The following is a 14,918-nucleotide window of genomic DNA, read 5'->3' as shown; positions in this document are numbered from 1 at the left end:
TGGAGGATATACGGGCGTCGCTAACTGCATGCATACTCACAGTAGTATAGTAGAGTGCATGCTCTGCGCTATGTTCGAATCGTCGCAGAGCATCCAAAGTTCGCCGGCTCCCGTCGTAGTCTGCCTTCCGACTTCCATGTAGAAGAAGCACTCTGAATCCCCGCACCTGTTTTTAAACGAGCCGATCTTATTATGAAGACCACTCACATTCACACAGCACGATGAAGCAGTACTTTATTATTATTTTTTTAAATGATAAGACTATCTCCATCCTCTTTGGTGTTAGAGGGTCAGCACAGGGTTTTTTTCCTACCTATGCTAATTAATATAAATGCTATTTCAGCTTCACCCTAACGTGTAGGTGAGCTCACGGGGCTCAAACCGGAGTGTTGCTAACACTGGCCCTAGCAAGAGCAGTGCTTCGCAGAATCTACCACCGGATCGGAAACGCGACCCACTGAGAAGATCCGGCGAGAAACTCAGTGGGCTGTGTCTATGGGTTAATACGCTCGTCGAGCCCTTCGTCGCAAGCGATGGGTGTGACGAGGACGGTGACTGGTGCTTGTGGTACCTAGAAGCATCGTTAATGGATCGGGAGGATCCGTAATGACGTGTTTTGGGCGACGTAGACACACAGGGTTACGGAACAGTGTAAACATCCCCACCCAACTCGATCAGAGTTAATTGAACACATGAAAACTTCACGGCGAACGTAAGCGTGTGGACTCACAATTGAGTCGTCTACTATCAAAGGTGGCAATCTGTGCGTTTGGACAAAAAAATGTTATTGATATGTCAATACAGATTGATTTGAATATAATCGTCTTGTTCAAAGAATACGGTTCAAAACCAGCATTAAATAAAGTATTAATTTCACCTGTTGTTTATCTAAGATGTCGTTCAGAAGAGTTTTGTGACTGCCAATGGAATACAAAGTCAATAATTCGTTTTTCTGATTTACCAATAATTGTCCAAAAGTCACATTGCCGGCTTTGATAATAGTCGACTCAATTAACCCTAGCACTGCTAGTCGAGTTTTTCTAACGGCATACGTGAAATCTCCTGAAATTTAGTTTGAAAAAGACGTCATTTAAAAAACACAATATCACTGTAAACATTCAGCGTAAAGTGACGACACTAGACAAACACTTGGAGACCGCAATCGATAATGATCTGTTAGAGTGAGGTATCAATTTTTTTATATTGATGACTGATGATGATTATTGATGATGATGATTATTGATGACTTGTTTTTATTTTTAGCTTAACTATAGAAATAAATGAAAAGTAACATTTTATTGTCTATTGTTGGGTTTGGAATTTCTCCTGTGTGACGAGTGCCTACCGGGTGCCACATTCAGGACGTGAACAATTACAGCCAGACTCAATACCAAATCTTTAACAAATTATACATTTTTGTATTGCTTAGATGAGTGAACGAGCTTTACGGCTCATCTGTGTTAAATGGTTACCGGAGCCCATAGACATCTACGACGTAAATACCCATCTTGAGACAAGAGTTCTAAGCTGAGAAGCTTTAACAGTACAACGGCTGCCCCACCCTTCAAACCGAAACGCATTACTGCTTCACGGCAGAAATAGGCAGAGTGGTGGTACCCACCCGCGCAGACTCACAAGTAGTCGATCGAATTAGAATCGAACGTGAACCACACGGTGCAGTTATTAGACAAGAGGGCCGTTGTAGAGCTTGGAGCACACTGTTTCAAGGCTGCGACAGCCAAGCACGCGTCGCTATTGATGGTAAGTCATTTACGCTGGGGTATTTGCCTTACGAACACGTATTGCTGGTGGTAAAACATTGCGTTACCCACTATTAAAAACTCTTCATCAATTTAAAGAAGCCCTAGCCATAAATACGAGAGAATACTGAACTCGCGCTATCCTATTGGTCACGGTATTCGTCAAGGGTCTGGGCTAATCCCAGACCCTTCGCCAATTTTCGATCAAGGTAAACTTCTATTGACTTGGACAGGATTTTCCCTTTATGACTAGCTATAAGGAGGCTGCGCCTTGTATCCTTGACATAACGGATGTCCGTGAACCGGAACCAACCAATTCACAGAATGCCTACGTCGACAAAACAACGTAAGCATTATATTCTAAACAAGCGGCTCGCTCCGTCTCCGCTCGGGTCTTTAACAAAAATTTGACGTTTCTTTATTTTTTTAAATAAAAGAACACTTATTGTGGCATAACTATAATAGTTAGACATATTATGCTGTTGCGACACTTTTTGTAAATAATAATGTGTTCTACAAAGTCGTAGTACATTATTCGATTCTATCATGAATAGTTTTCGCACGCGATGTAAAGAATATTTTACGTAATTTTTTTACACCTTGAGTTACATTATTGGAGTTTTAGTAAGGATCCCTAATTTTTTTCATATTATAGCCTATATCACTCGGGAATAGTGTAGCTTCCAAACAGTGAAAGAATTTTTCAAATCGGTTCAGTAGTTTCGGAGCCTATTCAATACAAACAAACAAACAAATATTATCTCTCTATAATATCAATCAAATCTCTTTATAATATTAATAATAATATTATAATAATAATAATAAGTATAGATTTCTAGTAGACAGGGATTTTAATAATTGCATCTGAAAGTGGTGCGTGTGACAGAGAAATTGAGAAGCGCGCGTTTGGGATGGTATGGACATGTGATGAGACGAAATGACAATGAGATTGGTAAGAGAGTTTTAAATATGAATGTGGAAGGCTTTAGAGGAAGAGGTAGATCGAAGAAAAAATAGATGGATTGCGTGAAAGACGATATATGTAAGAGGGGAGTGAGCGAAGAAATTGTACATGATAGAGTAATATGGGAGGAGAAAATATGTCGCGCCGACCCCATGTGACTGGGAGAAGGGCAGAAGAATGATGATGATGCGGTATTTTAATAATTCCTGAGTCCTTAATAGCTGGATACAGAGCTCAGATAATTTAAAAGGAATAGCGCTGCTCGCTTCGCAATATAAAATTGTACTCTCAGTTGCTTTGGTACAACACTTGTCTAAGTCTTATACTGGAACTCATCAATGTGGAGCCCAAATGCCCCCTAGCACTGATACTTAGGCTAAAGGGTATTTACCGGAGATATTTGCATGACAGCCGCGAGCGGACAAGGTCAGGGTTGCTCTGTTTGTTTATCGTTCACTTGAACCAGGACGCCGATTATTATTCACGCCATTAAAATTCAAAGCCTTATTAACCGACAAATACAGCGAAACAAGATTACTCATTTGTATTTGTATCTAGAATTACTCTTACTAAGAACTCGCCAAGCTGAATAATTGTATTGGATACATTTTTATTAGCTAAAATTCTTTATACGAGCTACGCCAAGTAGCTCATCCAGGAGTACCGGATATCGGTGGATACCAAATTCGCCACCCACCTTGCGATATAGCGGAGGTCAAAGAATTTGGAGCCCTCTTCAAATAACTTTAGTTCGCGTTAGTACATGAACTGATGTGGTAAAGGCGGATATGGAGGAGAATAATTTCACTCAGAAGGATGCCGAAGACCGGGCAAAGTAGAGAAGTTTAAGTAGGAAAGTGGACCCTGGCATTAGACCGAATAAACGATAGAAAGAAAAAGAAGAAGAAGGCATATGAAGGCAGGTTACTGGTGGTAGGACCTCTTGTGAGTCCGCACGGGTAGGTACCACCGCCCCGCCTATTTCTGTCGTGAAACAGTAATGCGATTCGGTTTGAAGGGTGGGGCAGCCGTTGTAACTATACTGAGACCTTAGAACTTATATCTCAAGGTGGGTGGCGCATTTATGTTGTAGATGTCTATGGGCTTTTGGCTATGGCTATGGGATTCGAACATCGGTGCATCGCTAGATCCGAATGCACCGAACGTCATATCCTTCCTTTAGGCCACGACTACTTCAAAGCAATGAAAAAAAAAATGACCTAACAGTTTTAAAGGCAATTTTTTATTTATTAGAGTGGGACAGAGATGTAAATGGATAACTTGGTGTTCAATGGTTATCGGAATCCGTAGACATCACCCTCTACCATTGTCGTAACGCCCCGCATGCAATAAAAAGTCCGGGACAGTGAACATCAAAGTTTTGCTCATTCTTATTCTTTATTGAGTGTTATTTCAAGTAATCAGAAAAAATATCCTTTATGTATGTTTTAAAACATGGATAATCCCTAGTATATAAAAAAAACTGAAAATAAATATGGAATGCTGATATGCTGCTGCTTCCGCATATTTAAAAAGTTTTCGTGAACGTCTTCCACTATGGGTCGAGGAATTAAATCATATGGTAATTTCAAACCCTGTCCGTTGGAACCGCGATATCTGCATTCCAGTTTCAAGAATTGTACAACCGTTATTTTATTCTACATTTCCACCTCGCGTCTCTGGGTGGGCTCGAACGGAGACTCGACACTGGGTGGGCTATTTATTTGTCATAACGATGTCTTTGTTTACAGCAACCTAATACGCGCCGGTAATATTACGTCTAGTTAAACGTATCAAACGATTCTAATCTTTCATTGTCCAAGAACTGCCATTATTCATCTGCTAAGTTTTTCTCACGTGACACCAGTCGCCACATACATAGATACAAAAAAATTACATCTAGGCCTCAAATATGAAATCGAATGTGTTAATCATTCAGTAAGAGATCCTCAAACTTTTTTGTATCGTGATTCCTACGTGCCATGTTTTACGAATTTAGGTAGACCCTTTGAGAATCACCGCAGTAGACTAGAGTTGATCGATCCACTGCAGATTTCTTATCTACTGGACCACAAGCACCTCAGTCTATATTCCACATTCATACTACAGTGAAGCCACAGGTGCAAACCACAATAACATCATCACAAACAATCAAATCAATAATCGACAAAAACAACTGTTTTCATAGTTAATACCTTATCGCCCAGCATTGTGTTATGGCGATTGTGTGGAATTCCCCTCGTGCGAGTACACTATCGCTTTTTAATTATAGGTCTAAGACAAATATCGGCCCGTTCATGTGTTTTTATTAACATGCAAATGGTGCAGATCAATCGGTCCAACAACAACGTAGTTTGCATTTTGTATAAAAAACATCCTCTACTTGTGGTTTTTTTTTTCATACCTATACTGATAGCCTTGAGAGGCTATTTCAGCTTCTCTTTGACGTGTAGGTGAGGTCACCGGATTCTAACTGGGAGTGTTGCTAACATTGGCCCTAGAAAGAGCAGTGCTTCGCAGAATCTACCACCGGATCGGAAACGCGACCCACCGAGAACATCCGGCGAGAAACTCAGTGGGCTGTGTCAATGGGTTAATTTACTCGTCGAGCCCTTCGCAAGCGACGGGTTCGGCGAGGACGGTGACCGGTGCTTGAGGTACCTAAAAGCACTGTTTATGGATCGGGGGTTCTGTAATGACGTGTTTAGGGTAACTACTTGTGACTTATGCGTATCTTGATCTGATAATCCTGATAGGGTGTTTGTAAGCCAGTACTGGTTTATAGCATATCCGTATTTGTATTGTGAAGCAATTATTCCGGTTAGGTCAGGATAACGTTACAAGAGACCTCGACCTCATGCTCTAAGCGGCTTCGTAGCGCCAAATGCCCCGTGACTTGATGGGCTCATTTATACTGATAAACTAACATACCTTCTAATATTCTTTAGGGAATACTCCACTCGCTCGGGTATCCCTAGATCGCTGATAACGTTGTTGTGACTCTTGATCTTGACCAGAGTTAGAGTCTTGTCCGTAAGACAGAGGTTGTATAGACCCTGGATGTTCTTAGAGGCGCCAAGTCCTTTCTTTTGAACGGTAACTTGCCAGACGCGTTCTGTAAGTGAGAATTAAGTATTAAAAAAAAATCTCTAATTGGTTTTCAGGTTAGGGAAAACTTGCAGAAACAGCAGGATGGCCGTGTCGTGACTACACCCACCTTACATGAATATTGTCATGTGAAGATACTTTACTGTATAAGCTGTGGATGACGTACGGGGGACGGTACTAGACATTAAGGGTTTCGTGCGTTTCAATACAGCAATCCCAATAACCATAACTAATGAAATAGAGTTATTACAAATATCTAATATTGTAATATATTGAGAGTCTGGATTTTAGCACACGGTATGATTCCTTCTTTGTTTTTTTTTTTATTGCTTAGATGGGTGGACGAGCTCACAGCCCACCTGGTGTTAAGTGGTTAATGGAGCCCATAGAGTGCCATAGTTTTCTTCTACCTATTCTAGTAACCTCAAGGGGTTATGCTAGATTCGCAGAACGAGTAGGTGAGCTCAGGGAGTTCTAACCTGAGGACGTTGCTAACACTATCCCTAGCAAGAGCGGTGCTTCGCTGAATCTATTACCGAATCGGAATCGCGACCCACTGAGAAGATTCGGCGAGAAACTCCGTGAGCTGTGTCTGTGGGTTAAAATTTCTTCAACGTCAGTTTGTGGACACGCGCGGTAAGTGCCTACGCATTTCCTTTGAAAAATTAATACCCGTCTGCGGGATTTGAGCATCGGCATAACCGCATCGCTCGATACGAATACATTAGGCCTCTTATCTTTACAATACAATTAAGAACGCGGAAGAAAAAAAAATTCCTCCTGAAACATATATTTTATATTTAAGTTGCGAAAAAACCCAAACGTTTGTTTGTTTTGTTTCTTGGTTTGAGCAAAGAAGCGAAATCGAATTGCGACAACAGTCGGATTGTGTATTTGAGTCGTCTATTATCAAAGGTGGCAATCTGTGCATTTGGACAAAAAAATGTTATTGATATGTCAATACAGATTGATTTGAATATAATCGTCTCCTTCAAAGAATACGGTTCAAAACCTGCATTAAATAAAGGTTAATACTTAACCTGTTATTTATCTAAGATGTCGTTCAGAAGAGTTTTGTGACTGCCAATGGAATACAAAGTCAATAATTCGTTTTTCTGATTTACCAATAATTGTCCAAAAGTCACATTGCCGGCTTTGATAATAGTCGACTCATTTACCAAATAAATTAGAAATAATCATATGAATAAACCACTTAAAACAAAATAAGCGCTAGATTAATTTTTTGATTATTTAACAAAATATCACGGTGTGTGTTCTTACTCATTTTTATATAACTTAAACTGGGTTATTTGAAATAGACAGGGTGGTAGCACATACATGTACGGACTCCCAAGAGGCCCTACCACCAGTAAAGCTTTCGGTAAATCTTTAAGAAACCGAAGAAATTTACTGGTGGTAGGACCTCTTGTACCACCACCCTCCCTATTTCTGTCGTGAACCAGTAATGCGTTTCGCTTTGAAGGGTGGGGCAGCCGTTGTGTGATTTGGTTTATTTTATCTATTTCGTGTTTCTTCAGGTTTAAATGTGTAATAACGGTACTTTATTAACTGTTTAGTATCTGTGAAAGCGCACAAATGTGGGGAAATGAAACAAATCCACTGAACGTAACTTCTCGGGATCCTCTAAAAAGTCCACTGAAAAAGTCTCAGTAAATGACCAACATTTTAATGAGATTTCATCCCACATCATCTTATCTTTTTCATTTCGTTTTCATTTCATATCATTTTTCATATAAAAAAGTTTCCATTAAAATTTTAATAAAACTTGACTTAAAGGTCTTAGTTACCAGGTCACAAAAACTCTTAAAAAAATTATCCCGTCCTTAACATTTCAAAGACTAAAGACAGACGATACCCTTATATTGTTTTCTACAAACAGTTTTAAACCAACGAACTTATTATGTACGAAAATACCTAATAATATAAGCATATTCGATTCGTTGAACGATGATGTATTATATTTATAAAACGTATGTTGTTGTTTTTTTTTTTCTAAGTCGCTGCACATTATTATATTTACGTAATGTTCTGATTAAAACAACCACAAATGTTTATTTTGAGTTGGGTTTTCACTGTTGCGTTCACGGGTATTGCGGTCGAGATTCAATTTAATTTTTCAATAACGTCACGGCCGAGTATGTAATTACTTATAGCGTTAATATTTAAATTTCGATACAACATTATTATTTATTTCTATGGTTGCTAGTCCTAATTATTATCCTTTTTTTTCTTCTTTATTGCTTAGATGGTTGGACGAGCTGGTTACTGGAGCCCATAGACATCTACAACGTAAATGCTGCCACTCACCTTGAGACAAGAGTTCTGAGGTCCCAGCTTTAACAGTACAACGGCTGCCCCACCCTTCAAACCGAAACGCATTACTGCTTCACGGCAGAAACAGGCGGGGTGATGGTACCTACCCGTGCGGACTCACAAAAGGTCCTATCACCAGTAAAAAGTATTTTAATAATATATTATTTTTTGAGTTATAACAAACTGTTTTATTTACAATAATGAGGGATAAGCAAATTTTGAACAGCCTTTAATCGTTAACTTCACTCATCATAGACGGTTACTCTTGACAGAGCAGTCGCGGTCATGTGGAATTCTTAAAGCCTTGTGGTTTATTAAAGCCTTGACAGATGTTCTCCATAGTTTGCGAACTGAGGCTTAAGCCTTATTCGGACTAGGCGAGTATTTTAGTCGAGTACCGAGTAATTTAGTAGCTAAATGTGTCTCAACATCAAAAATTTAGTCGAGTAGGTTAGTAAAGTAAAAGAAGTCTTCGTGGCCTAAAAGATAAGACGTCCGGTGCATTCGTGTTGAAGCGATGCACCGGTGTTCGAATCCCGCAGGCGGGTACCAATTGTTCTGATGAAATACGTACTCAACAAATGTTCACGATTGACTTCCACGGTGAAGGAATAACATCGTGTAATAAAAGTAAAACCCGCAAAATTATAATTTGCGTAATTACTGGTGGTAGGACCTGTTGTGAGTCCACGCGGGTAGGTACCACCGCCCTGCCTATTTCTGCCGTGAAGCAATAATGCGTTTCGGTTTGAAGGGTGGGGCAGCCGTTGTAACTATACTGAGACCTTACAACTAATATCTCAAGGTGGATGGCGCATTTACGTTGTAGATGTCTATGGGCTCCAGTAACCACTTAACACCAGGTGGGCTGTGAGCTCGTCCACACATCGAAGCAATAAAAAAAAAAAAAAAAAAAAATTTAGTCAAGTCAATCCATTTTGTTCTATTTTTATCGGGCGAGTAGAGAGTAGTTTAGCCACTAAATTACTCGGTACTCGACTAAAGTACTCGCATAGTACGAACAAGGCTTTAGCGCACGCACTCGTTAAGTGGGATTTTAGTAAGGTCTTTCACCTGATCAGTCCAGCGCATGAGGCTTCGTCCACGAGATCTTTTACCATTGACCCTACCCTGAACCTTTTAAGTTCAAGCAGTGAAGTTAACCCTGAACTTCACTACCTATATTTAAAAGGTAAATTGGAACGTGTTTACGAGTGCTCAAAAACTGCTCGAAGAGGTCAGCCGGGGGCAGCGGCTAGACTGTGATCCTGGCATGTTCCACATCCATTACAGTGACCACCCACCACCCAGTCCCACATATATTCGTCTGCCTTCGAAAGCAATCAAATTAAAGCATCCAGTACAATGGCTTTGCATAAAGACTAACTTAAATTGCGCCATCAGACTACCGTAGATAATCATGTCTTAACAAAAATCATATTTCAGCGTAATTATTTTTTTATTCAGTAAAGAAAATTCCAATCTGAAAACTCGAGTCTTTGTTAATATAATTATGTAATGTCTTTAGAAAAACAGCTTAGCGACAATGTGTAGATTAAATTTGTTAAGTATTTAAGCCAGTAACAAAAATAATAATTGTCACGGCAAAGTAACTGAAGGAAAAAGAAATAAAAATTCGAGTACACAACCTTTCCTTGATGTGTGCAATATTTTAATGTAGTTTTTAAAGAGGAGAAATAGAGAAATGGATGCAGCATTTATGTCGCATATCTTCATTTTTCAGTAATCACTTTATGACTTCTATATTTGTTTCTATGGGCCTCGGGAAACATTCGCGAGACATTATCAGCCCAAAAATAAAAAGCAAAGAGAATCTAAATAACAATGGTGTCATCGCAAGTACGTTACTTGTAAGAAATGTTAATCGATCGAAAATATCATCTATATTAATCACTCTTTATCAATATCATTAACAAATATGTTTGTGAACAAATTATTCATTTAGGAATCTGATAACAATAAAAACATTGTGTTTATTACGTACATTGATAATTCGATGTGGTTATCTGAGAGACTTTTCAAAGTCAGTTTTTTTTTTTGGAACGAAGTTCCTTATGGGACGATGCGGAGGGGTACCCTAACCGGAAAAAAACGTCCGTAACGTAAGATTTTTATTATTTAAGTATGTATAGTCTTAGCATGATGGCTATACAGTGTCTAATGTATCTACGTGATGACGGTTATATCATTATTCATATAAATAGCTGTTTCTTTGTAAGTACATATAATATTATTATATATTTTTTATAGATCATTGTGAATAAAATAAAGTTGATAACTTTGTAAAGTAGTTTTTTTTTATCAATAAAAAAATCATAGTACAAAATGTATACCCGAATAATTATTTTCTTTATACCTAGAATAGAACTTAAAATTATTTTTAATATAATAAGGAACTTCGTTCCTATCCGGTGTCCCAAGACACTATACATTTTGTTTTTCTTTTTTAACACCCTGCCCAGAGGCAGACGAGGATACGGCCCACCTGATGGGAAGTAGTTACCGTCGTTAGCGGACGTCAGCAATGCCAAGTCGGTGCCTACCGCTGAGTATATACTTTCCACAAACCTAGTTTGAAGAAGGACATGTCAAAGAGCTCAGGAAACAGAGTAAGGGAAGTTAAGAGGTGAGAGCTTTTCCAGAATTAAGATTAGAATTAAACTTGATAACTTCTTTACTGGTGGTAGGACCTCTCATGAGTCCGCACGGGTAGGTAACACCACCCCGCCTATTTCTGCCGTGAAACAGTAATGCGTTCCGGTTTGAAGGGCGGGGTAGCCGTTGTAACTATACTGAGACCTTAGAACTTATATCTCAATGGTGGGTGGCGCATTTACGTCATAGATGTCTATGGGCTACAGTAACCACTTAACACCAGGTGGGCTGTGAACTCGTCCACCTATCTAAGCAATAAAAAAAGAGCAATGCTTCGCAAAATCTACAACTACGTGGTCATATTTATTTACGTACTTATTATCTAAAAACACTCAATATTGCACTAAACATTGCTCGCTAATCTTAACATTTGGATCAAAACGAAGCTACAGTAAATACCTACATAAAGTAATAATAACAAAAACATACAATGTGTCATAAAAGTTAGCGTTTAACCCAGAAACGGAAATCCGGTCGTATATAAAAAAAAAAAAAGAAAGGGCCCAAAAGAAAAAGAAAGAAAGGGTTCAAAAGACAAAGAAAGCATGATTGTTTTTAAGATTAAGTATTTTTAACGCGCTTTTATTGACTTGATATTTTTGTATGTTTGTTTACATATTATAATTCGAAATCGAAATCTTTCAACCTTTTAATCGACTTCAAGAAGTCATATTAACTTGAAAATTTGCACACGTATCAAAGACCGATGACAATACAATCATTTTATAACTTCGATTAAAAAACAAAGCCATTAAATTAATAAAATTGTCAGTTCGGTTGCTAATGTTTTTTAAAATTTTTAAACTACATTCAGTTATTTCAAACTGATGTTATATTTTGAATATCGCACACAGACAGTGTACAACATTATAATTTGTTTCCTTGCTCGTTGTCTGACTGCGATTCTTCTGCACTATGATTGATTTTGAGACACAGTGTACAATAAATTCAGTTGACGAATTGAGCTCTAGTGAAAGGCGATCATAGAATGCGGCAGTTTACGTCAATGAGAACCGAAATTATAACAATCATGCCAAGGACATACGCAGAATAAGGCGAAGGTTGTGCTCATTGTTAACGTTTGTGATTTGTGACGTTTTAAAATAGTTCTATAGTTCTATTTCACTTTTTTCGAGAGCATCGTATGTGACGTCACAATTATGTTTAACCAATAGCGTTGCTATTTTAGATTCTCCGCGCGTTTTGTGATTGTTTATTGATTGCCATTGACCGTTTAGAACAGATCTGTCTACAGACGAACGTACGTAATTACGGTCCACCTAAACTTAAATGGTTGCCGGAGTCTATACTATACATCGCAGAATGACTGCCACCATTTAACTTGAGACGTGGAGTAAAGCATTCGAATAGTAATGCGTAGCTTTTTTTATTTTTTTTATTTCGTAGATGGGTGGACGAGCTCACAGCCCACCCAACAGGTGTTAAGTGATTAGGAGAGTCCATAGACATCTGCAACGTAAATGCCGCCACCCACCTTGAGATACGAGTTCTAAGGTCTCAGTATAGTTACAACGGTTGCCCCACCCTTCAAACCGAAACGCACTACTGCTTCACGGCAGAAATAGGCAAGGTAGTGGTAGCTACCCGTGTGGACTCACAAGACGCCACCAGTAATTACGCAAATTATAATTTTGCGTGTTTAATTTTTATTACACGATATTTTTTCTTCACCGTGGAAGTCAATCGTGAACATTTGTTAAGTACGTATTTCATTAGAAAAATTGGTACCCGCCTGCAGGATTCGAACACCGGTGCATCGCTCGACACGAATGCACCGGACGTCTTATCCTTTAGGCAACGACGACTTCATAACTGTTCCACCTATGAAATTAGAATGTACTATAAGGTACGTAAAAGAAATAGGAAGGATCGTGGCAACACCGAGCAATCACACAACACGCCTTGATGAGAATTAGATGTACCAAGATACGATCAGAAAAACACAAATACAAAAGCATACATCAAAACAGCTCTCAAAAATTATCAAATCCTAATACCTACATTGAAGAGTTACGTTTTATCATTCTACGGTAACATACGTGCGTGAATGTGTTTAAAGATAAAAAAATGTATGATACAAATCATGTTTACAAGTTGTTTATTTAACAAATAGATTTGGCGTGTCATACCTACAGAAAGCAGTCACTATTTTATTGCGTTATTGGTATAGCAACTTAGCGCGCGACGACATCTGTTTCTCACACTAAGGGGTTTCAGGTTCAACACCGAAGACGAACCACTTTTTTTTTTATTCTACCTATGCTACCTGAAATAGCCTTGAGAGGCTATTTCAGGGTGAGCTCACGGGGCTCAAACCGGAGTGTTACTAACACTAGCCCTAGCAAGAGCAGTGCTTCGCAGAATCTACCACAGGATCGGAAACGCGACTCACTGAGAAGATCCGGCAAGAAACTCAGTGGGCTGTGTCTGTGGGTTAATTTACTCGTCGAGCCCTTCGTCGAGTTCGGCGACGAGACAAACCACTGCTTTCGAGAGTTCCTATTACTTATTTAAATACGCAAAACAATAACTATAAACCTGGAGATAGATAAACTTTATTGGCCCTTACTGTCAGTTTCGGCCACCACCATCGGTATACGCATCTGTTACAAATTGTAATGCAATTTAGAGTTTATGTTAACCATTTAATACCAGGTAATAGTCAAGCTTGTTTACCCATCTAATGCAATAACAAAAACATGACGCAATTGCAATGATTCTGTTCGTCATTTAGCTACGAAACCTCAACAAAAAGTCATCGTACAAACAGTAATGTAGGCACCGCGACGCCACGTTCATTGAAACATCATAAGCACTACAATAACCATGAGACGTAGAGCTTTCCCACGGCACACTCATTCAACAAACTGTACTGAATGGCGCACTTTAAGTGTTTTACGATTCTATGACATTTCGCAGCTATTGTTCTGCTGGTCGAGTTGCGTAACCTCACGACAAACAACAATACTCGCGACGACTAAATATTTAATTAATAAAAAAAAAACACACACACACACACATACACGGCCAGATTATCGAGCCAGATATAGATCTTACGGATGCGGAACTAATCCGAGCTCCCATCAATAAGGCTAATTTATAATTAGTCATTACGGCCATCTCTCCAACACGCATTACATATTCCCTGCACCGAACCCCGGAACATAAATAAATCCCAATCATAAGGCATCGTAACGTTTATACATGTATGTATGTGTGTCGGTTATTAGTTTTATTGTGATTGATTATGAGGCCTGCGATGTTTACTCGTAGGATAGCTGAGTACCATTAAGGTCAGTGACACTCGGGCTTACCTTGAAAATCCGCTCTAGTGTATTTCCACAACGTGCGATTTTTTTAGGGCCTTTTCGATATCGGACGAAGCCGTTTTTTTTTGTGGTTTGGTTTGTCTGACGAAGGGGCCGGGCGGGTCAATGGAATGGCTATTTACTTTAAGCACTGTTTACGCGGGAGTTCTTCATGGAACGACTTAGTGTAATGAACAACGGTACTCTAGCGATTGACTTTAATACATTCAATGAGTTTTATTGAATGTTAGGTTCAGTAGAGAATGAAAAAACGACAATGAACATTTCTGCATTGATTATTTAATCAGGTATGGTCAGCAAATTTGTTAATGTTGTCATGTTTTGATTGCGAATTTACCTTCTATCCTTCAAGTCGGAAAGCTACCGCAGTAGGAACTGATGAGACGTATAATGCTGTGATCTTAACTTACTGTTCAATGTAATCTTGTCAGTGCCCAAAAACCTAACATAGTATTCAAATTGAGACAGACTCAGAAATCAGGAGGGTACTTTGAGAGGTGAATGACTGATTGTCGAATTCCTGTCTGCCCTTGACGTTACGAAGTTTAAGAGATAGCAATTCTATGTCAACTGATTGATAATAAATTTTTTTAATTAAAGATCTTGGTATGCGAGGCTAATTACATTGACATTTTAGAGGCTTGCTTACCTTAAGAAATTATTTACATTTTTATATTAATCTATAATAATATTATAAAGCTGAAAAGATTGTTTGTTTGTTTGAAC

General features: G+C 38.8%; 1 protein-coding gene across 5 annotated transcripts in view; it reads right to left on the bottom strand.

Annotated features, from left to right (window-relative positions):
- The window catches only part of LOC101745072 (insulin receptor substrate 1-B), a 39,906-nt gene that overhangs the window by 18,278 nt on the left and 6,710 nt on the right, over window positions 1-14,918 (bottom strand). For all 5 annotated transcript variants that reach the window (XM_038021685.2, XM_038021686.2, XM_038021688.2 and 2 more), the window contains exons 2-3: window positions 5,656-5,839; window positions 41-166 (exon numbers count right to left, since the gene is read on the bottom strand). In XM_038021685.2, the coding sequence (XP_037877613.1) occupies window positions 41-166; window positions 5,656-5,839 (310 nt within the window). The remainder of the gene's footprint in view (window positions 1-40; window positions 167-5,655; window positions 5,840-14,918) is intronic.

The sequence above is a fragment of the Bombyx mori genome, chromosome 3 (genome assembly GCF_030269925.1).
Source record: "Bombyx mori chromosome 3, ASM3026992v2".
Lineage (NCBI taxonomy): Eukaryota > Metazoa > Arthropoda > Insecta > Lepidoptera > Bombycidae > Bombyx > Bombyx mori.
This window is presented reverse-complemented; position numbering and strand designations above follow the sequence as displayed.